Genomic DNA, 22,647 nt, shown 5'->3' on the forward strand with positions numbered 1-22,647 from the left:
GCAAGGGTAGAGTCTATGTATACCCTGAAATTATACATAACATGAACTACAGTTTTCTCAAGGCGTGCTCCATAGCTTTCAGCTAATTCTCAAAGGGACCTGTGAACCAGAAAAGGATGAGGATCACCATTCTACAGGGTAAAAGCAGGTTTTTACAGCAAGGGCTAATTTATGGAGTCAGGGCTCCTGTCCCTCTGAGCTTCCGTTTCTCCGGCAGCACTTCCACAGCATAACGGTAAGACTCAGCGTGTAGGTTCAAGTAGATGATAGCTTCAAAAACCTGAATTCCCAGTTGTGCAACTCTGGTCTTTCCCAAGCCTCTCTCTTTAGTGGAAAAATGGGGATAACACTACCTGCCACAAAGGGGTACAGTGAGTTGAATGAGACACTGCTTAGCGCACAGAATGTCTGGCACACGGTTGGTGATTGGTAAATGATAGCTCTTAGTTCTGCAACATCAACAGAAGAGAACTTTTTGTTTGTGTTTTTGTTCTTTAAGAGATGAGGGTCTCACTATGTTGCCCAGGCTGGAAAAGACCTTCTAACAAGAATTTCCTCATTCCACACCCAGCCCCTCTACAGTCATAAAGGTTATGCATTCCGACTGTATGTGGCAGTGCCAAGCTAGCAGACTGGGGGAAGACCTTGTCACTGAGGAAGAGACAGTAAGAAGATACATAATTAGATTGTTTTTTTTCCTGCCCCGCAAAAATATACAGCTTCCATTTGGTATATCAGTTATATGAAAGCTAATCAGCAAGAAGGGAGCCTTGGCTGATGGATAGACATGTTACAGAAACAGCTACATACCATCACCATTCCCAACTATTTTTTTTAATGCACAAATAACAGCCTTAAAATTTTTTTTCTTACAAACGGAGAAAAGACAGACCAAGCCAGGTGACTTCCCACAGGGAAGGGATTTAAGGGCTGCCCCTCGAACTTCTTCAGGCATCCTTGGCTACTTCCTCCTCTTGTATCTATCAACAAAATCAGCAGAGTTAAGACCAGAAAGAGGAAAGAGAAGCTCCTTTTCCATGAAAATTTCTTCTCTAATCCCAGTCACAACCTCTGGCCCTCCCTCGAAAACTGCCAACATCACCTGGATTTAGATTTAAAGTTTCCTCCTCGTCTCTGGTGGGGCAAGCCCAACTGTTTCCTTTCCTCAAAGGAAGGGCTGTGGGAGAGAAGATGAAATGCTGAAATGAGCAAGCTCTTGGACGAATGAATGGTGTCTCACCCCACCCCACCCAGCTCCCACATGAAGCAGCAGCGTCACTGGGATGCAGCATTTCCGGGACCTGAGTTCTAAGCCTTTATGTGTTTCCACCTGATAACATGAGTTGCTGGAAGTTGGGGCTCAGCTTTAAAACAAGGTTGAAAGAGGCCCTTCTCATGTGTATAATAAGACTACTTGGGAAAATGAGTCTGTCCCCACCCCTGGGGTGGGGCAGGACAGCACATTCCCAAGAACAAGCCACGATTCTTTGGGGATCCCCAGGACTGACCTTCAGATGTAGGAGTTATCACTCCCCTGAAGGAAAATATTTCTAAACCCCAAAATGTGCTATTTCACCTCCAAGGCAGGAATAGCAGTACCTTAACAGCTCTCTCCTGTTCTCACCCTGGGGTCCAGATGGGCTTGCAGGGGAGGTAGGTTGGAGGGACAGACAGGTGCCCTTGAATTTATATATTATAAAGCTATTGGTATGTGAGAATTGGGAGTGGGGAAGAAGAGAGAAGACTTATAGCTTCCATCAGAACATCAAGAATTTGTGATGACTTAAAATCCTACCCAGCTCGATACTGTTTCAGGGCCTTCTTGCTTGTGTTGGTGAGTTCTTCATCAAATACAGATTTCTTCCTCTGCTTTTGCTTCTTGGCTGTGCACAGAGAGTATGGGTTAAATATGATCCTCTTTGGCCCAAGCTCCTAAATCCCCTTAAGCTCAGGGTGATGATTCCATATTCGGTAGATATTCTGGCATCCAAAGACTGCACTTCATTCTACCTTCACTGGTTCCTCTAAGTAGCAGTTAGTGAGGACTTAGGCTCTAGAGTCAGAAAGGCCAGAGTTCAAATCCTAGGTCTCCCCACCAACCAATCACAGGGTCACCCTATCCTCTGGGCCAATAAAGAGACAGCTATACATACTGGTACATACTAATTAAAAAATGTGGGCAATTGTCTTCATCCCTGAAATTTTGTCCCTGACCATAAGCACAGGTTTCAGGGAAGACCTCCCTACTAGCTCGCCCAGGCCTCCCATCCACCTACCAGGGCCTCCTGCTGGCTCCTCCTCGGGCATCGCTCGGGCCCGCTTGGCTCTGCGATTCCTCTTGGCTAGTCGCTCAGCAAACATCTGCGCCTTGAGAATTTCAAACTGGGACCTTTCCTCCGCCTGGTAGGAAGGGGGAGCTGTGAGTGAGGAACAGACCAAGCAACTCCGACCCCTCCCACTGGGTGAGCCCAAATTCCAAAGGAGATGCCACTCACTGTCATCTCCCCCTTTTTCTTGGCATCCTTCATAAACTTTTTCCTTTTCTTCTTTCCTCTTAAGGCCAAGTCAAACTCCTGCAGAGCCTTGGCAACTGGGATAAGAAGAAAGCAGATTTCAGGGGCAATTTTATATCTTTTTTAAAATTCAAGAAGGGCACATATTTTAAATTGGTATGTAACAGCATAAAATGAAAAGCTACAATCACTTTCTCTTCCAAAGATTACCTCCATATAACTAACATGTTTTTTCTTTTTTTTTTTTGAGACAGAGTCTCGCTTTGTTGTCCAGGCTAGAGTGAGTGCCGTGGCATCAGCCTAGCTCACAGCAACCTCAAACTCCTGGGCTCCAGTGATCCTTCTGCCTCAGCCTCCCGAGTAGCTGGGACTACAGGCATGCGCCACCATGCCCGGCTAATTTTTTTTTTTTTATATATATATCAGTTGGCCAATTAATTTCTTTTCTATTTATAGTAGAGACGGGGTCTCGCTCTTGCTCAGGCTGGTTTTGAACTCCTGACCTTGAGCAATCCGCCCACCTCGGCCTCCCAAGAGCTAGGATTACAGGCGTGAGCCACAGCGCCCGGCCCATGTTTTTTCAACTATTTCTCACTTAATCCATTTAAGACCTTCATGATCCATTGACTTTCTGTTATGAAAACTGAGGATTTGGTCACTTATATTTAATACTACTCCACAACTTCCCACCATATAGTTATAACTCTATTTTTAATATAGAAATTTAATATATACACCCTTACTTTTTTGTCTCATAAATACAGTTTCAGAAATTGGTGATACAACCTCTATTTAGGGATATTGTGTAATCTCTAACAAAATTACATATGCCCTCTAACCTACAACTCTACTTTTAGGAATTTATCCTGCTAGCCAAATATACTTGCTTAATTATAAAAAGGCAAATACACAAGGTTATTCATTACATCATTGTTCATAATGGCAAACTGGAATTGTCCCTCAACAAAGGACTAGTTAATAAATTGTGATCTACCCACATGATGGAAGACCATGCAGACATTAAAAAAAAAAAGCAGTTATATATGTGTCTATAGAAAATGATCTTCAACCTACAAAATTAAATAAAAGAGTAAATTGTAGAACAACGTGAATTTGTTATTGTTTTTGGTTTCTAGCATTGGACAGGGAATATATATTTAATTAATCTCCTGATCTTTAAAAAAAAATTTTTTTTGAGACAGAGTCTCACTCTGTTGCCAGGGCTAGAGTGCCGTGGCGTCAGCCTAGCTCACAGCAACCTCAAACTCCTGGGCTCAAGCGATCCTCCTGCCTCAGCCTCTCGAGTAGCTGGGACTACAGGCATGTGCCACCATGCCTGGCTAATTTTTTCTATATATTTTTATTTGACCAATTAATTTCTTTCTATTTTTAGTAGAGACGGGGTCTCGCTCTTGCTCAGGCTGGTCTCAAACTCCTGAGCTTAAACCATCCTCCCGCCTCAGCCTCCCAGAGTACTAGGATTATAGGCATGAGCCACCACACCCAGCCTAAAAATATTTTTTATTGTGGGGAAATATATATGATATAAAATTTGCCATTTTACCCATTCTTAAGTGTATAATTCAGTGGCACTAATTACATTCACAATATTGCACAACCACCACCACCGTTTCCAAAACTCACTGTTTTGGAGGCCATTCACTGTCACCGTCCCAAACAGAAGTTCTGTATAACTCCCCTGGCCCCTTCCTCCAGCCCTAGGCAACCTCCTCTACTTCTGTCTCTGTGCATTTGCTGATCTAGGGGCCTTATATAAGTGGAATCAGACAATGTTTATCCTGTTGTGTCTGGATTATCTCATTCAGCCTAATACTTTCACATCCTTGTAGCAAGTATCAGAACTTGCTTATGGCCAAATAACACCCCATTTTGTGTGTGTGTGTGTGTGTGTGTGTGTGCAGCACATTTTGTGTATCTGTTCATCTGCTGATGGACGTAAGTTTGTTTCCACTTTTTGGCCATCATGAATAGTGCAAAGAACACTGGCATACAAGTATCTGTCTGAGTCCCTGTTTGTAGTTCTTTTTGGGATAGACCCAGGAGTGGAACTGCCGAGTCCTATGTTAACTCTATGGCTAGCTGTTTGAGGAAGTCCCTGACTTACTTTTCTCCTTCTTCCTCTCCTCTCTGGTCTGGAACCAGCTCCTCTCAGGCCCTGGGTCTGCTGCCTCCTTCCCCTTCTCCAGGAGCCGCTTTGCTGTATTGATCTGGGGGACAAAAGGAGGCCGTTGGAAGCCTGGCCCTGCTAGTTCGTGGCATGGCAGCAGCAGGAAGCCACTGCCTGCCGAAGCCTGGGGCTCTGGTAAGATGGAAACATATCGGAAGGGCAGGACCCACAGAGACACAGGGCCGCTGCGGTTTGCTTGCTGAGCTGCAGTGTGGACGAGAGCCCCCTTGCAGCCTCACCTGCGCTTCTGACTGCTGCATCTCCTTTTCCTCCGCCTCCAGCTGCAAAACTGCATACACATCTTTCTCCATTTTTTCAATCTTGTCCCGGAATTTGAGGATAACATCTAGAGGGAAGAGAATAAAAAGAATTTAAAAATAAAGGTGACTGGCCAGGCGCACTGGCTCACGCCTGTAATCCTAGCACTCTGGGAGGCTGAGGCGGGGGTTTGCTCGAGGTCAGGAGTTCGAAACCAGCCTGAGTGAGACCCTGTCTCTACTAAAAAATAGAAAGAAATTAATTGACTAACTAAAAATATATATACAAAAATTTAGCCGGACATGGTGGTGCATGCCTGTAGTCCCAGCTACTCGGGAGGCTGAGGCAGCAGGATCGCTTGAGCCCAGGAGATTGAGGTTGCTATGAACTAGGTCGATGCCACAGCACTCACTCTAGCCTGGGCAACAAAGTGAGACTGTCTAAAAAAAAAAGAGAGAGAAAAAAAAATAAGGGTGACTACTAATACTATGTATCTGATGAAAATAATGTAGCTGTGTATTTACTGACATAGAAAATCGTGTTTAATGTGCGACTTCTGTGCTTCACAGACCCCCAGACTAAGAGTGGCCCCTGCTACCTCTCTGACTTGTGTCCTCCTGCTCGCCATGTCCTAAGCCCCCTGCCCTTCCTTGTACTCACACACCCAGCTTGCTCCCACCTCCCAGCCCCTGCCCGGCTCCCTCAGCTCAGCACGCCCCGCCCCAGCTCTCACTGCCGGTTCAGCTCCAATGCCAGCTGCTCAGAGGCCTTTCCTGAACAGCCTTCCTGAAGTAGGTGCCTCTCCTCCTGTCACTCTCAATCACCTCCACGATCAGCTTATTTGCTGTCCCTTCCTCCCACCTGCACGTCAGCCCTGCTTCGTTCCCCGCTGTGCCCAGCGTCTAGAGCAGGACAGACAGCACCAGGCATGGGGCAGGACTCCATAACCATGTGCGGAGTGAAGGAATAGAATGCAAATGAAGCAAGATCTAGGAATGAAAGGAAGGTCTGAAAGGATGTGTATCTAAATGTTACCAGTGGTGAGCTCTCTGACAAAGAATTACATTTTTGCTTATTTTATTGACTAATTTCCAACAATGACTATGTATTATTTTTATTACTTTAAAAAAATAATTTTAAAAGAAGATGTGCTTTATGCGACCCTAAAGATGAGAAGAAGAATGAGAGGTGATCTCCCCCTACCCTCAGCGCCCTCACCAATAGGAAGGGAAAGGAGTGAGTGGGAATTTAGCCCCAAGACCTTCTCTTCCCAGTTTCCTATAGGAAAACACCTATTAGCGGGGCACTACGGTTACAATTCCACCATTATTCCCTCTTACACACAGGAAGCCAAGCTAGGAGTGGGGAAGCGAGACCTGCCCAGGGTCACTAAGCGAGAAAGGGGCAGAGCTGGGATTCAAATGTGGCTCCTGGCTGCAAAGCATCTGCTGCCAGCCCCTGCGCTCTGCCCCCACCCTGCCCACCTGAACTGCCCTGCGCTGGAGCAGTGGTGCCCACTCACCCTGGGGGAGTATCCGGGCCTTCACAGGGGCCTTGGCAGCTTTTACAATCTCTTTCAGCATCTTCCGCTCCTCTTCCCCCACCAGAGAGACAGAGCGGCCGGCCCTGCCAGCACGTGCTGTCCGCCCCACACGGTGGACGTAATGCTTGATGGTGTTGGGCATCGTGAAGTTGATTACCTGCAAGGTCGAAACTGAACATCGGTCCCACTTGGCAGGGGAAGGGGGAGCCATGAGGAAACAAAAAGACTCCCACCAAAAGTTCAAGGAAGACAGGGCCTGCTCACCGTTTTGACCCCCTCAATGTCAAGTCCACGGGCTGCGACATCAGTGGCCACGAGGATGTCAATCTGTTCATCCTTAAATCGCCTAGAAATAGCCACAAACAGAGTTGTTCCTCCAGATACCCTAGCCCGATAATGCTCCATGGGAGCTGCAGCCAGCAGAGAACATAGTAGGACATGTGCCCTTTCCCAGGCAGCGTCCTCCGGGGCCCCTCAACAGCTCCCACCCTGGGGACAAGTGTCCTAGGGCACGAGGGTCATCTCCCATGAGACTACAAAGTCAGAGTTCTAAATGCATGCGAGTGGTGACCTCACAGTGTTAGATAAAAAGATTTAAAGCAAGGATTACACTGTGTCCCCAGCTATTGCTCTGAAATAACACTTGGGGTCCTATACTTTGTTTTGTTTAGAGACAGGACCTGGCTCTGCTGCCTGGGCTAGAGTATAGTGGTGTCATCATAGATCACTGCAGCCTCAAACTCCTGGGCTCAAGTGATCCTCCCAAGAAAGCCTCCTGAGTAGCTGGGACTACAGGTGTGTACCACCACACTCGGCTAATTAAAAAAATTTTTTTAGAGAAGGGTCTTGGTATGTTGCCCAGGCTGGTCTAGAAGTCCTGGCCTCAAGCGATTCTCCTGCCTCAGCCTCCCAAAGTGCTAGGATTATAGGCATGAGCCACCACACTCAGCCCCCAGGTCCTATTTTTCCTATTTATCTGCCCTGCCCAAGAAGGGAGGGTGGGAGCCCTAGTCCCTGCCCCAAACGTTACCGAAGGGCCTCCAGCCGCTGCGTCTGTGACAAGTTGCCATGGAGCTCACCCACCTGCAGCCCCATGAGCCCCAGGAGGATGTGCATGCGGTGGGCCTGCTTCTTGGTCTGCGTGAACAGCATCACATGGTCGGTGAAGGTTCTCGTCAACAGAGCTGGCAGAGAGAGAAGAGTGAGCCAGCAGCCAGTTCTTGGTTCTTATTCTACAAGTACCCCTTCTTCATCCAACGCTCGCCGCTATGCCTGGCGCTGGGGGTGTCGGCCACCATCCCTGACCCATGGAGTTCACATTTCAGGGCGGAGACAGAGAAGCCAATTCCCAAGGGTGATACACGTCAAGAGAGAGTGAAGGGAGGGTGGGGAAGGTGGCTTTAGAGCTGGCCCCTCTGAAGAGGCGACATCAGGTTGAATGACAAAGCAGGTCATCCACAGGACTGGGGCAGGGTTCCAGGCAGACAAAAGAGCAAATGTAAAGGCCCAGAGGTGGGAACAAGCTTGGCGTGAGAAAGCGCTGGCAGACACGTGGCTGCAGCCAGGAGCAGCCTGCACAGCTGGTGACCCCAGGCAGGCGAGGGCCTGGTCCCAGAGGGTCCTGCAGGGCTCACGAGGGATTTTAGCCTGTGAGCAACGGAAGTCACTGCAGGGTGTTCAAATAAGAATGTAAGGAGAGCGAATGTTCCCTTGTGGGCGATCATCTTTGGTGGTCCCCAATGTGGAGAGTCACAGAGAGCCGGCCAGAGGCTGCACCATGACCTAGACGACACGCGGCAGCTGGCGTGGGAGTTGGGCGGGACACGAAGACAGGCGAGGGAGTGGAGAAGAGGGAGGCTCAGGGAAGAAGGACGCAGTGGAGGACCAGCGGTACAGGGGGACTGCATGTGGAACTCAGGTAAAAGCCAAACACGTCAGTGTGGACACCACCAGCCCACCCTGCCTGGTCCCACCCTGGGCTGCCACCTGCCACGATGGCTTCTCGGTCCCCTTCCCGATTAGGCCGGATCCGGACAAACTCCTGCCGCAGGAAGGGAGCCACGTCGGTGTTGCTGTTCACAAATATCCTGACGGGATTCTTCAAGGAGACCGAAGCCAGGTCTTTCACCTGCCAAGCACAAAGCAGGTTTGCTCGGCTCTCAGCAGAGCCGGGGAAGGAGGGAGCAGCAGCGCGCACCCCGGGCAGCCCCCTCAAGCCCGAGCATGCCTGCCACCCACCACGGAGAAGCCCCCTGGCCCACCTCGTCCGTCATGGTGGCCGAGAAGAGCATGGTCTGGCGATGGTGGGAGCACATTCGGATGATCTCCTTCATCTGCTCCTCAAAGTACTCGTCCAGCATCCTGGAAGCAGCGAGAGAAGGGACATGTCAGAAAGGGCTGGGGTGCTCTTCTGTCACGGTGAGGGACATGGAACAGCACACAGGCTCCCGACTGTCACTGGTTGTGCTCAGGACTCATCTCACAACTCCTAAGGACAATGACCTTCTCCTATATGACAATGTCGTCATCACACTCAACACAAACATTTAGGTGTTTGAATGATATCTAAAGTATGGGCCACATTCACATTTCGACTGTCCCAAAAGTGTCATTTTATAACTGTCTTTTGTTTTCGTCCAAGGACCAAAGTTCTCGCACTTAGCTGCCACAGCTCTTTAGCCTCCCTTCACGGAGAAACGTCCCCTCACCCTTTTCACACTCTGGATTTGTCTAACTGTATCCTCCTGGTCACTGACACAGAGACACCGTCGTCGTCAGGAGAACGCTCCTGGGCACAGCTGTGCCCTCGTGTCCACCGCATTTGGAGGCAGCGGTGGCCAGCCTGTTGCGAACCGCGCTATGCATTTGCTAACCTGGATGTGGCGGTGTCTGCCAGAGGGACCTTCTTCTCTTTGTAGATAATAATAATCTATGCAATTACCTTGTTTTTGTTTTTCTTTTTTGAGACAGAGTCTCACTCTGTTGCCCGGGCTAGACTACTGTGGCATCAGCCTAGCTCACAGCAACTTCAAACTCCTGGACTCAAGAAATCCTCCTGCCTCAGCCTCCCGAGTAGCTGGGACTACAGGCATGCGCCACCATGCCCAGCTAATTTTTTCTATAAATTTTTAGTTGGCAAATTAATTTCTTTCTATTTTTAGGAAAAATGGTGTCTCACTCTTGCTCAGGCTGGTTTTGAACTCCGGACTTTGAGCGATCCTCCCACCTATGAGATTACTTTGATTGCGGCACTTCCCCTCCTCTACAGGGTCTGGTCTAGGGCCAGGTCTGGCATGGAGCTGTCCCGTCTCCTTAGTCTCCTTAATCTCAAACCCTGCCTCAGCCTCCCTTGTTCTTTCAAGACACTGACATCTTTTAATAGTTTCCCCTTTAAATCTTCTCCTTTAAAATCTAAGTCAGATCATGTCCCCTTGGCTTCAACTGGTCCCCTTCACCTCCTTTAGGCCTCAGGAATGCTTCGTTTGTTCTGGGGCAGCAGCCAATCGGTGCTCGGCAAATACTCACTGAGCACCTGCTGTACACTAGCCCCGGCCCTAGGTGTGGGGTACGGCCACATCCCCTTCAGGAACACTGTGTCCCAGGGGAGAGGAGGAACACAAACGCCACACAATGCCTCGGTGGCAATGCAGTAAGTCAGAGAGTCCCAGCCACCAGAGGATGCGGGCAGGAGAGGAGGAGCAAGGCAGGACAGGAACCGCAGAGTGGGCAGCAAAGGCCCCTAATGAAGTGACAACATGAAGGAGGCTGCTCCCCAAAGTGGGGGCATGCAGACGAGCTTTACCAACGGGTGTGCCGAGGTGTGAAAATGAGACGAGATGCCGGGAATTCTGCCTGAACAGCTGGCAGGATGGAGCAGCCATTCCCTGAGGCTGGGGCAAGGCGGAGGGTATTCGGGATCTGATGCTTGTTTAAGGACCTGCTGAGCCCTGAGGTGCTTCAATCTGAGTGAACCTCCCATGCTCTGGGGCTGTTTGTGACCGCCTTGCCCTGCCCCTGCCCCCATTATCGGTCTGGTTCTCGAGGAGTCCATTCTATTCAGTCATGCAGGAAAGAGGTGAGCAGATGCGAGGATACGGGATGCAGGAGTGGGAGGGAGAGAGGAGGCGTGTGGGGCAAAGAGGGAGTTCCCCACCCCTAGCCCCACAGTCCCAGAGGCCACCTGCAGAAGTCTCATTGCCTGTACCCTGCATTACTCCTGGGACCCTCAGCACCATGGGGCAGGTACTATTCTTATCCCCCATTTACAAATGCCAAATAATTTGCTTTGGTAATCTAAACAATGTTTCCAAATCTTGGGAAGTGGCAAAGCTGGCATTTGACCCACTTACCTCTTAGCCATCATATTACAGAAAGAGAGAGACACACACAGGAAAACACGGGCTAAGGCAGGACAGAGGCCCCAGTGTGAGCAGTGGAACTGGCATCACACACCAAAGGCAATGGCCGAGCACCACGAAGAATAACTCCGGGCGGCAGGGCCACACTCCAGACACGGGCATTGGGATCCCAGAGTGCCTGGGGCCCCGCCATGTGCTGTGTACCTGTCAGCCTCGTCCAGGATGAGCACCTCGATGCTGCTAAGGTGGAAGGAAGGGCAGTTGTGGAGGTGATCGATAAGCCGACCTGGGGTGGCGATGAGGATGTCCGGCGCGGCCCGAAGAGCTGCTTCTTGAGACTTCACGTCCAGGCCACCTGCAGAGAGCCAGGTCTGTCACTCACCAGCGTTAACCCAATACCTGCCACCTGCCAGGCCGCATGCCAGATACAGAGGGAACAGCAGAGAACAAGACTGACAAAGGCCCCACCCTCATGGATATTCCAACACAATGGAATAGTCAGATTATGAAATTGCAATTGTGCTAAGTGAGAAAACAAAACACGATGGCGGCTGGGCACGGTGGCTCACGCCAGTAATCCGAGCTCTCTGGGAGGCCGAAGCGGCCGGATTGCTCGAGATCAAGAGTTCAAAACCAGCCTGAGCAAGAGCAAGACCCCATCTCTACTATAAATAGAAAGAAATTAATTGGCCAACTAATATATATAGAAAAAATTAGCTGGGCATGGTGGCGCATGCCTGTAGTCCCAGCTACTCGGGAGGCTGAGGCAGAAGGATTGCTTGAGCCCAGGAGTTTGAGGTTGCTGTGAGCTAGGCTGATGCCACGGCACTCACTCTAGACTGGACAACAAAGCAAGACTCTGTCTCAAAAAAAAAACAACAAAAAAAAAACGATGGCGACACAAAGACACTTCAGAATAGAATGATCGAACCATCTGAGGACTAAGAGAAGCAGCCAGCTTTGGAAATGATGAAGTATCTGTATATGGAGACAAAAATCACTTTATTATTATTTTTTTTGAGACAGAGTCTCACTCTGTTGCCCATGCTACAGTGCCATGGCGTTAGCCTAGCTCACAGCAACCTCAAACTCCTGGGCTCAGGAGATCCTCCTGCCTCAGCCTCCCGAGTAGCTGGGACTATAGGCGTGTGCCACCATGCCCAGCTAATTTTTTCTATATGTATTTTTAGTTGGCCAACTGATTTCTTTCTATTTTTAGTAGAGACAGGGGTCTCGCTCTTGCTCAGGCTGGTCTTGAACTCCTGACCTTGAGCAATCCACCCGTCTCGGCCTCCCAGAGTGCTAGGATTACAGGTGTGAGCCACCACGCCCGGCCAAAAATCACTTTTGATTTCCAATTGCACAGGGAGGGCAACCTCTGCCCAAAATAATATTTGATTCATTATTCACGCTAAGCTAATATCCTAAAGGATATTAGGATATTCATGCTAATATCCTAAATTTATGCAAACTGAGAAAGGCTTTTTTCCCATAATTTTGAGGTGTCGTTTTTCAAGGTTGGTTAAGTCTCAATCAAATCCGCCCCCCCACTATGTATTATGAAAACATCATCTAGTTTTTAAGTGGATTCAATCAACATAAAGGCCTTTCCTGGAGCCCGTCACCCGCAGATGGCGGAAAGCATCCGTCCTCTACCACACTGAGGTCTCTCGGGGACCAGCAGCCCTCGGCCAGAAACTCACCCACTGCCAGGCAGGTGGTGATGTTGCAGAACTGGGCCAGCTGCCTGGTGACAGAGTGCACCTGGATGCCCAGCTCTCGGGTGGGGACCAGCACCAGCACGCGGGTCACTGGGGCCTGGCGGGGCTTGTAGATCAGACGCTCCAAGACGGGCAGGGCAAAAGCAGCAGTTTTACCTGGAGGGAGGGCAGCAAGGAAGCAACGAGAAGAGGGTCAATCCCTTCCAGGTTGGGCTGTCATTTGAGCACAGAAAACCTACAAGTCTGGTCAGGGGGAAATGAAGCAACTTATTTTTCATAGAACTATTTTTATGCTCTTGAATCAGGTAGGCAGTGTAAAAATCTCTCAGAAATACAAAAAAGCATGAAAATAATAAAAATCACCCATAATCCAGTCAACCAGAAAGAAACATTATTAACATAATGGTATCTATATTACCAATCTTTTTATTTACAGACAGAAATATAAAAAATAAATTTTAGTTTTGTATCTTCCCTTTTTCAAAAACTTGAGAATATATATTTTTCCATTTCTTTAAACTCTCTTCCCTTTTTTAAAATGGTTGCATAGTATTCTAGTACATTACTATTTCTATTATAGAATTAACTGATCTCTATGGTTGGACGTTTCAGTTGTTTTTCACTAATATACAATGCAGTGATGAACACCCCTTTTATAAAATTTTATTCCTATGAGGGGCCAAACTTAGAGGGTCCCAAAGACACTAACAAAGTGGCTGGGTAGGGAGAGGGAACCAGGCAGATGGGGAACTTTTTTTACTGTACACTTTTCTAAAGTATTTGATTTTTGAATTATTACATGTATTATCTATTCAAAACCAGAAATGTTTTAAAACATTAAAGCAGCTAATTATGACAAATCATATTTCATAAAACCTGGTTTTGTCACTTGCTCCAAATACAGAAGTGAGCCAGCCCTCTCAACCTCTGAAAAGTCCATCTTTATTTCTTCAGCATAAATTAATCTAAATAGGTTAACTGAATAACTCACAGTAATGCCTTTAAGAGTTAGACTATCTACTGCCAAACTGCCTCCAAAAAATGAAATCATTTAACTTCCCACCCGCAGCGTGTGAACGAGCGAAGTGTGGCAATTCTCACTCTTTCCCCAAGATGGAAAGAGGCCAACGCCCAACAAAACAAGGGGAGGTCGTCTTTAGAATTCAACGCTGCACACGCTGGGCCCCAGCCACGCGCTACGTGGTCTGGGAGAAAGGACCAAGTGCTGCAAAGAATCACCCCCGCAGGGCTGAGGACATACACTCCTGCCACTTGTCACTTATGACCTAGTGAGACAGAACTGAGGATCACTGACCCATCCCACCCGGGTTTACAGGAAAGTGGATTCCTGGGCTCTGCAGGAACTGGCCAACGAGGCCGACTGTCCTATTCCTTTAAGCCATGTATTGGCAATAGACAGGGTTTTGATTTTGTCTTCATCACAGCATTTTAAGGACTGGACTGTTCAATCCATCTCTCCCCTCAGTCCCCGCTGTGGTTGTAGAGAGCTAAGGCAGAGAGGCAACTTTGTGTTGGGGCCGAGATGGAGCGGCCCAGTCTACACTGCACCCCTGCCCGCCCAACCCCCAGCTCTCCTGGACACTGGGATGGGAAGTAGTCTAGGCTGTGCTGGGCACTCTCTTCTCAGCCTCTCCCTGCAAAAGGGGACCCTCCCTGTCCCCATAGTTCCCTCCCACTACAGCCATGGGAAATAGGGCAGAAACTAAATATTCTGTCAACTGCTACTATGAAGACAGAATGGAAGCTGGTCAACTCTAAGCCCCCAAAGTCTTCAAAAGCCATTAAAACCACCAATCCAATATGAATTTCTAGAAACATATCAAATAGTTAAAAAAATAAGCATTTTTAGCAATATTATCCTTTTCTTAAGTCAACTTAGAGCCCTGTTCTGGGTTTCACATCCTTCCACCCGCCCCAAGTCCCTGTCCTTTTTACCTGTCCCAGTGGCTGCACAGGCACAGATGTCCTTCCCCAACAGACCCACAGGTATGCACGCCTTCTGGATCGGGGTGGGCTGCTTGAAGCCCATGGCTGTTATGGCCTGAGGAGAAAAGATGGGGGACAGGGTTCTCAGTACAACACAAACAGGGCAGGTGTCCAGACAAGTGGTCACTGTATGAGTCCCTCCCATTCATTCCACAGACGTTTACTGGGCACCCACTACCTGGGCAGGCACTGAGGACACAGCAGTAAGCCAGAGAAATAAAAACCCTGCCCTCGGGAATCTTACAATCTGGTGGAAAAGACACAGACCCAAAACCAAACACATGCCATGTGGATATGGACGCTATGGAGAAAAATGCAGCAGCCATGGGGGCCAGGGAACGGGTTCAATTCCCAACAGGGGTATCAGGGAAGTTCTCACTGAGCAAGGGATATTGAGTTGAACCCTGAAGGAGGTGAGGAAGCACCCCAACAGATTCCTGGAAGAAAAGTCTACCAGATAGAGGGAACAGCAAGTGCAAAGGCCCTGAGGAAGAGGACACATGACCTGTGTGAGGGCCAGCAAGGAGGCCAGCATGCCAGAGCAGAATGGTGCTAGCAGATGTCATCAGAGGGGACCAGAAGGGGCACAGTCTTGTAGGTCAATATAAGGACTTTAGTTTTTAAGCCAAGTGAAACTGGAAGCCACTGAAGGGCTTGGAGAAGAGGAGGGACACAATGGAAATGATTGTTTTAGGGTTTTTTTCTTTTTTTCTTTTTCTTCCTTTTTCTGTACCAGTCACACAGAAGTGTCGGGTTTTTTATTTTGTTTTGTTTTGTTTTGTTTTGTTTTGTTTTTAGAGACAATGCATTGTTCTGTCACCCAGGCTGGAGTGCAGTGGTGTAATCATATCTCACTACAGCCTCAAACTCCTGGTCTCAAGTGATCCTCCCACGTTGGCCTCCCAAAGTTGGATTACAGGTGTGAGCCACCACACCCGGCCAGAAATTACTGTTTAAGGGGGTTCTCTGGCAGCTGTGTGGACAACAGAGCCCAGGGAGGCTAGTTTGGGGCTACTGCAATAATCCTACAGTTGCCAAAGGAAACCACTACCTTCAGAAGAGGACGGGAAAGGTTCATGTCCTGGAATGAGAGGTTTTCATCATACTCAGAGGCATCTTCAAAAAATCCTCCTGCTTCCTACGCCAGAAAATCAAAAGAGAATGAGAAGTCAGCAAAAAGGGCCCAAACAAACCAAATGACCTTAAAATCCTTCCAGGTTGCCAAAACGAGCTGCATACCGTGTTCCAAACCCACACTCACCTGTCCTTTCTTCTTCTTCTTCTTCCGATCCTTTACTTTGAGTGTATCTATGGAGAAAAACACCGCTGACGAGCACGGCTCAGGCTGACCAAGCACTTGCACTCTGCTGGACGCTGCCCTGAACGCTTACATGACAAGCTCACCACCCCACACATCAGCTATGAGGGGGCAACTGCCACCAGCCTCATTCACAGGATGAGGACACTGTGTGGCAGTGCAGTGAAGGAACTCGCCTACAGTCAGACAGGAGGTAAACCCGGAGAGTCTTGTCCAGAAACCAGGCTCTCAACCGCTACGCTACATTACAGTATTTTAGCCCACATTTCTGCAAGGAACACTTACTAAGCACCCACTCCGTGGCTAGACCCATCTGATGTGGGACACCCAAAATAGGTTTGAGTCAGAGGCGTCCAGAGGCTGTGTGGGGCTAGAGACGGGGAAAGCGCGAACTGCCTGCAAAGTGTAATACCCCGAACAAAAGCCCAAGAGAAGAGAAAACCTAAAAGAAGGGAGTTCGACATAACAGGCAGGCGATCTTAAATATCAACTGTGCAGAAGAAAGGAGGAATTCCTACAGAATGAAGGTGACACCCTCCCACTTCCTGTCCCCATATGACACCCTCATGGTAATGCCCACCTGCTTTGGTGAGGATGCTCTCGTCAGCAGATGAGTAGTCAGTCTCTGATTCCTCATCCTCTGAGCCTTTCTCATCTTTCCCTTGAAGGTCTCCCTGCTCCTCCGGTTCGGAGCCCTCCTTCGCTTCTTTCTCCTTCTCCAACCCCTGGGACTTGGCTTCTTTATCCTGGAAAAAAATTAAAATAAAGAAGGCTGACTGTAAACTTTAGGAAATTCAGAACCTGAGCAGAGCAATGTGCAACTGTACAAAGCAGACAGAACGCCATGTGGGTCCTTCGCAAAGATTAACAGCGAGCACCCAGAGCAGAGTGCCCGCACCAGCCACACCCCAGCTAGGGCTTATGGAGAATGGTGGGGTCGAGTGGAGTGAAGCTCAGGAGGTAACTGCGACAAGAAATAACTGCTTTCCATTCTCACCTCTGTTTTCCTCTTCTTTCGAACTTTCTCAATCTTCTCATCTAGGGTAGTGGCTGCCTTCTGCAAATAAAAACAAAGAGATAAAAAAGAAATACACATGTGGGAAAGAGACAAAGCCAGGTTTCTCTGAGGGTCAGGTCTCAAATGTTAATATAGAAAAAGCTTGTCTGTCCTCGGCCAGATTACTCCATCTACAGATTATTCATGGCAAAAAAACCCCTCAGCATTAAGTAACGGGCCTATTTGTGAAGGAATTTTATTTTTTTATTTTATTTTTTTTTATTTTTTTATTCAGATTCTTAGTGATCTATGTGAAGGAATTTTAAATTACCAAGCGCCAATACAAACATCCACATCTTACTTTTTTTTAAGTGACAGAGTCTTAATACATTGCCCAGCCTCCGCCTCAGTCTTCTAGGTACCTGGGGCTACAGGTGTGCGCCACCATGCCTGGCTCACAAACAATCACATTTTAGAAGGTATTTACTATTTAGAACCATAGAATTACTAAGAGACACAAGAATTATATGTAAATAATACTTGGAAAAACCCTTCCCCTTGCCAATCAGACATAATTAATTAAAATATTAACATCTGAGCAAATTTAGGTAATGCTGGATTATTGGCAAAACATTAGAAAGGTAAGTAAATGGTAGGTGCACTTCCTGCACACTCAAGGCACACTGACCTGCTACAGCACTTGCCACAAATGCAATGCACTGTGCAATTATTTGTCTCGTTATTTCCTACCTTGCTAGACTATAAGCTCCATAAGACCAAGTCATTAATAACATGAGGCTATGTGCCAAGATCTGGCAACAAATACAGTATCTGTTAAATAAACCTGAAATAAATTTTCATCAAAACATGGAACAGGAGAATAAACACTTTATAATTAATTTGAAAAAGAAAAACTTATTTCACATTCTCTGGAAAAAAAAAAATATATATAAAATAAAAAATCCTCTCAAGATGATCTTGAAAAGGCAACGCTGATTTATTTAAATCAGAGCAAGGACCATCAGAATTAAAAGGGATTAAACTGTTCTGAGCAAGCAATATTTCTCTTTGAAGTACATGAAATGGAAAATTATTTTGATGCATCTTCTAGCTTGTTAACCAGATTCACAGAAAGCACGGGATAATGGCATTTGTGGCAGCTTTGGCTGTGCTGTGTGGGAACCAGGAACCCTGGACATGCTGCCACGTAAGACCACGTGGCAAGTGATGGAGAATAGCAGTATCCATGGGGCAGAGTCTAGCTTTAAAACACTACGAAGGCTGCCTGCTAAATCATTCTTTGTTACAAACTCATATAACACAGATTTGTTTCTAATATTCAAAACAAGAAGGCCAGGTGCAATGTCTCACGCCTGTAATCCTAGCACTCTGGGAGGCCGAGGCAGGAGGATTGCTTGAGCTCAGGAGTTCGAGACCAGCCTGAACAAGAGCGAGACCCTGTCTCTACCAAAAATAGAAAAAATTAGCCAGGCATGGTGGCACATGCCTGTAGTCCCAGCTACTCGGGAGGCTGAGGCAGAAGGATTACCTGAGCCCATGACTTTGAGGTTGCTGTGAGCTAGGCTGACGCCATGGCACTCTAGCCCAGGCAATAGAATGAGCAAGAAGTACATCTAAAAACAGAACACTGGCCGGGCGCAGTGGCTCACGCCTGTAATCCTAGCACTCTTGGGAGGCCAAGGCGGGTAGATCGCTAAAGGTCAGGAGTTTGAAACCAGCCTGAGTGAGAGCAAGACCCCATCTCTACTAAAAATAGAAAGAAACTAATTAACCAACTAAAAAATACATACACAAAAAATTAGCTGGCCATGGTGGTGCATGCCTGTGGTCCCAGCTACTCGGGAGGCTGAGGTAGGAAGATTGCTTGAGCCCAGGAGTTTGAGGTTGCTGTGAGCTAGGCTGACGCCATGGCACTCACTCTAGCCTGGGCAACAAAGCGAGACTGTCTCAAAAAATAAATAAATAAATAATAAATAAAAAACAGACCACTTTAACACATAAGTGTCAAGGAATTTATGTACTGTTTGGTGTTCCTAAACCATGGGGCCAGAATCATCAGATTGCCTCTAGGACTTTTTTTTTTTTTTTTCATATTTTAATGTCTATAAAATCAAGGTCTTTCCTAATACAAGACTGAAATTAGGGCCAGGCGCGGTGGCTCACCCCTGTAATCCTAGCACTCTGGGAGGCCGAGGCAGGCGGATTGCTCGAGGTCAGGAGTTCGAAACCAGCCTGAGCAAGAGCAAGACCCCGTCTCTACTATAAATACAAAGAAATTAATTGGCCAACTAATATATATAGAAAAAATTAGCCAGGCATGGTGGTGCATGCCTGTAGTCCCAGCTACTTGGGAGGCTGAGGCAGAAGGATCGCTTGAGCCCAGGAGTTTGAGGTTGCTGTGAGCTAGGCTGACGCCACGGCACTCACTCTAGCCTGGGCAACAAAGTGAGACTCTGTCTCAAAAGAAAAAAAAAAAGACTGAAATTAGTCTTAGCTCACCATTCCCTCCTCCAGGAAAAGCTGCCATGGACATTTTATAATGAGGGAAATAAGATATTTTTGATACTTCTAAATATCATCTATAGATCAATGAATATGTTTGTAACTAAAGTCTACAATAAATCTATTTTACAACAGTTTATACTTTGGTGTTAATCAAGACTATGAGTCATCTGTAACCCCCTCTTTCCACCCCCCCAAAACTATACTACCTATTTGCAAAGAGGTTCCAGCATCTGCTGAGTGTAAGCAGAAGGTAAAAGGCAGCGAGGTCAGGGGTAGTCCCTGAAGCCCACAGTCCAACCTTTACACCCAAGGTCTGGAACTTTCCATCACTGTCAGTCTCACCTTCTTCTTGAGCTGGCTCATGACATCAGCGAGCGCCCAACTGCCATCGTACATCCCCTCTTTCTCAGTGAAAACAAAGTCTGGGTTGAAATCAGCACTGCGGTTCTTCTGCAAGGCTTTTTGCTTTTTGCCCAGCACGATGGGCTCCTGGGAAGAGGGAGAGGCAGAGTGACTATGGGGCTGAGAGGAAAGAAACTCTGGACTGCAGGTGTCCATGCACAAGATGGCAGCAGACTGTACTAGGGTGGGTACAGTGTGAATGGAGAGGAGGGAGAAGCCTGGGATTCACGAGCTAGCTTGCAGAGCCCTGGAGGGGGTGAGGAGAAAGAAGCTGTCAAGAATGACCCCAAGGGTTCTGGCTTGAGACAGAAACAGGATGGGAAGGTGAGGGAGACCACAAGTTCAGTTTTGGAAGAGTTGAATTTGTAGAGGCCATGGGACATCCAAATGGATGTGTCGAACAGGCAGATGAGAGTACAGAGGGGCTGAATCTTTGAATCTGAATTCATCGGGGTTGAATCTTTGAAGGGCAAGCACTGTTTTCGCGACACTGATCCCTTTTTAACTGCGGTAATGTCACGTCTGTAAACCCGCCCCCCCCATGCCACCATGAGCTGAGAGTGGCGCCCATCTTATTCGTTGCTACGTCCCCAACGCTTAACACTAAGGCTAGCCCACGTTAAGTGTCCAATAAACACTGCCTCGCTGAACACATGAGTGATGGATAACCACGGCTCCTTGGGCAGGAACCAGGGCTCACCTGTGATCTCTATGGTCTCTCTCACGCAGGTCAGTGAATGGATACTGAGTTCAGCAAGGCGAAAGAAATGACACGGGCAAAGGCGTGGAGGTGGGGGAAAGAGAGCGGTGAGCAAACTGGGGAAGATCTCGGGGTCTCAATGAGACCCTTCTCGGGAAAGCGCCCGGCCTGGCGGGGGCAGCTGAAGATTCGGGGACAAGGGTCTGCGTAGTCAAGGGGACAGGTAGTTGTCCAGGAACTCCAAGGGGCGGCAGCCATGCCCCCACCCCTGATCGGCTCGTACCTCCTCCTCGTCTGCGGAGTCAGACTCGGGCTCCACTGGCACCTCGTCATCTTCGCCAATGGTCCCGATTAAACCGAGCTCCGCAAGCATGCTGTCTCAGGAGCCACTTCCGGAAGCGAGCGCAGCTGGCCGCCCGGCCCTTACTTTTTCGCAAGCTCCTCGTCGTCACTGCGCATGTGCCACGCTTCACTTCCGTTTGAGCGGTCCCTGCGCCCTCCCCCTTTCGACCGCTTAGAATGCGCTTTCAGCAATCTGGGGCGTGGTTTCGCGTGATGACGTCACGGGCGGGGCTTTGTTTTAATTAAGCAAATTCCATTGTCTCGGTGGTCAGGAAGAAGACGGAATCTTTGAGGAGGGCGCGCGGGGTGAGGGAGGAAGTCTGAAGAGGTGCAGGGATAAGCTCTATATGTGCATATTCATGTGCAAAAAATTGTGGGAGCAAATACAACAAGCGGTTAGCAGTGATTGTTCCTGGGTGGTAAAATTATAAGTGACTTTTAATTTCTTAGTATTTTTTCTACAATAAACATTTACTGGCAGGGCGCGGTGGCTCACGCCTGTAATCCTAGCACTCTGGGAGGCCGAGGCAGGCGGATTGCTCGAGGTCAGGAGTTGGAAACCAGCCTGAGCAAGAGCGAGACCCCGTCTCTACTAAAAATAGAAAGAAATTAATTTACCAACTGAAAATATATATACAAAAAATTACCCGGGCATGGTGGCGCATGCCTGTAGTCCCAGCTACTCAGGAGGCTGAGGCAGGAGGATCGCTTGAGCCCAGGAGTTTGAGGTTGCTGTGAGCTAGGCTGATGCCATGGCACTCACTCTAGCCTGGGCAACAAAGTGAGACTGTCTCAAAAAAAAAAATACGTTTACTTTCATAAAAAAGAAGAAAATTCAACAAGCATAAGACTGACTCTTATGTAACATTTACTATGTGCCAGTACTAATCTAAGTGCTTTTACATGCATTGACTAATCCTGACAGCAACCTTAGGCTGGAGGTATCATTGTCACTGTGGTTTTACAAAGGAGACTGAGGCACAGAGGGGTCCTGAGGTCACAGAGCCAGTTCCTAACAGAGCCAAGAGTATAACCCAGGCAATGGCTCCTGGTTTCTTAGCAAAGTAAGTCTCAGAGCTTTCCAGGAACTTTTCCTCTCATTTCTGCTTGTGAAAATCTTACTCTTAAATCTTACTTTCTCACAATTACCTACCTCCTCTGGGCAACTTTTCCCAAAACATCACCTCGCATATGATGTCACTCAAGACTATTTATCCTTCATAGCTGTTTGCCCCTTCCATAACAGCACTTTCTACTTCCAACAGAGTTGTAGCTGTACCACAAAAGTAGCTTCAGTTGTCTTTTTTTCATTTGACGATTTTATTCATTTTTAAGTGTACAATTAAATAATAATTACACTCACAATATTGTGCAACCTTCACCACTATCTGTTTTCAAACCTGTTTCATCACCCCAAACAGAAACTGTGTAATCATTAAGCAGTAACTCCCCCATCCCATTCTCCCCCCAGCCCTTGGGAACCTCTAATCGACTTCCTGTCTTTATGAAGTGACCTATTCGAGATATTTTAGCTAAGTGAAATTATACAATATTTGTCCTTTTGTGTCTGGCCTAGTTCACTTAGCATAAGGTTTTCAAGGTTCATCCACATTGTAGTATTTATCAAAACTTCATTATGGGCCGGGCGAGGTGGCTCACGCCTGTAATCCTAGCACTCTGGGAGGCCGAGGCGGGCGGATTGCTCAAGGTCAGGAGTTCAAAACCAGCCTGAGCGAGACCCCATCTCTACCATAAAAATAGAAAGAAATTAATT

At 47.7% G+C, this 22,647-nt stretch overlaps 1 protein-coding gene across 1 annotated transcript; it reads right to left on the bottom strand.

Annotated features, from left to right (window-relative positions):
- Positions 1-812: 812 nt before the first annotated feature.
- Positions 813-21,016, bottom strand: DDX27 (DEAD-box helicase 27). The gene is made up of 21 exons (XM_012760347.3): positions 20,815-21,016; positions 19,772-19,918; positions 16,904-16,963; positions 16,487-16,652; positions 15,850-15,896; positions 15,640-15,726; positions 14,538-14,643; positions 12,564-12,737; positions 11,065-11,215; positions 8,764-8,863; positions 8,489-8,630; positions 7,533-7,686; positions 6,767-6,848; positions 6,482-6,659; positions 4,941-5,047; positions 4,639-4,741; positions 2,496-2,590; positions 2,277-2,400; positions 1,796-1,883; positions 1,103-1,177; positions 813-980 (listed from the first exon to the last, which is right to left on the bottom strand). Exons 1-21 carry the CDS (start codon positions 20,902-20,904, stop codon positions 962-964), a joined length of 2,295 nt encoding a protein of 764 aa, XP_012615801.1. The 5' UTR covers positions 20,905-21,016; the 3' UTR covers positions 813-961.
- Between the last annotated feature and the right edge of the window lie 1,631 nt (positions 21,017-22,647).

This window comes from Microcebus murinus, chromosome 16 (assembly GCF_040939455.1).
Source record: "Microcebus murinus isolate Inina chromosome 16, M.murinus_Inina_mat1.0, whole genome shotgun sequence".
Taxonomy (NCBI): Eukaryota; Metazoa; Chordata; class Mammalia; order Primates; family Cheirogaleidae; genus Microcebus; species Microcebus murinus.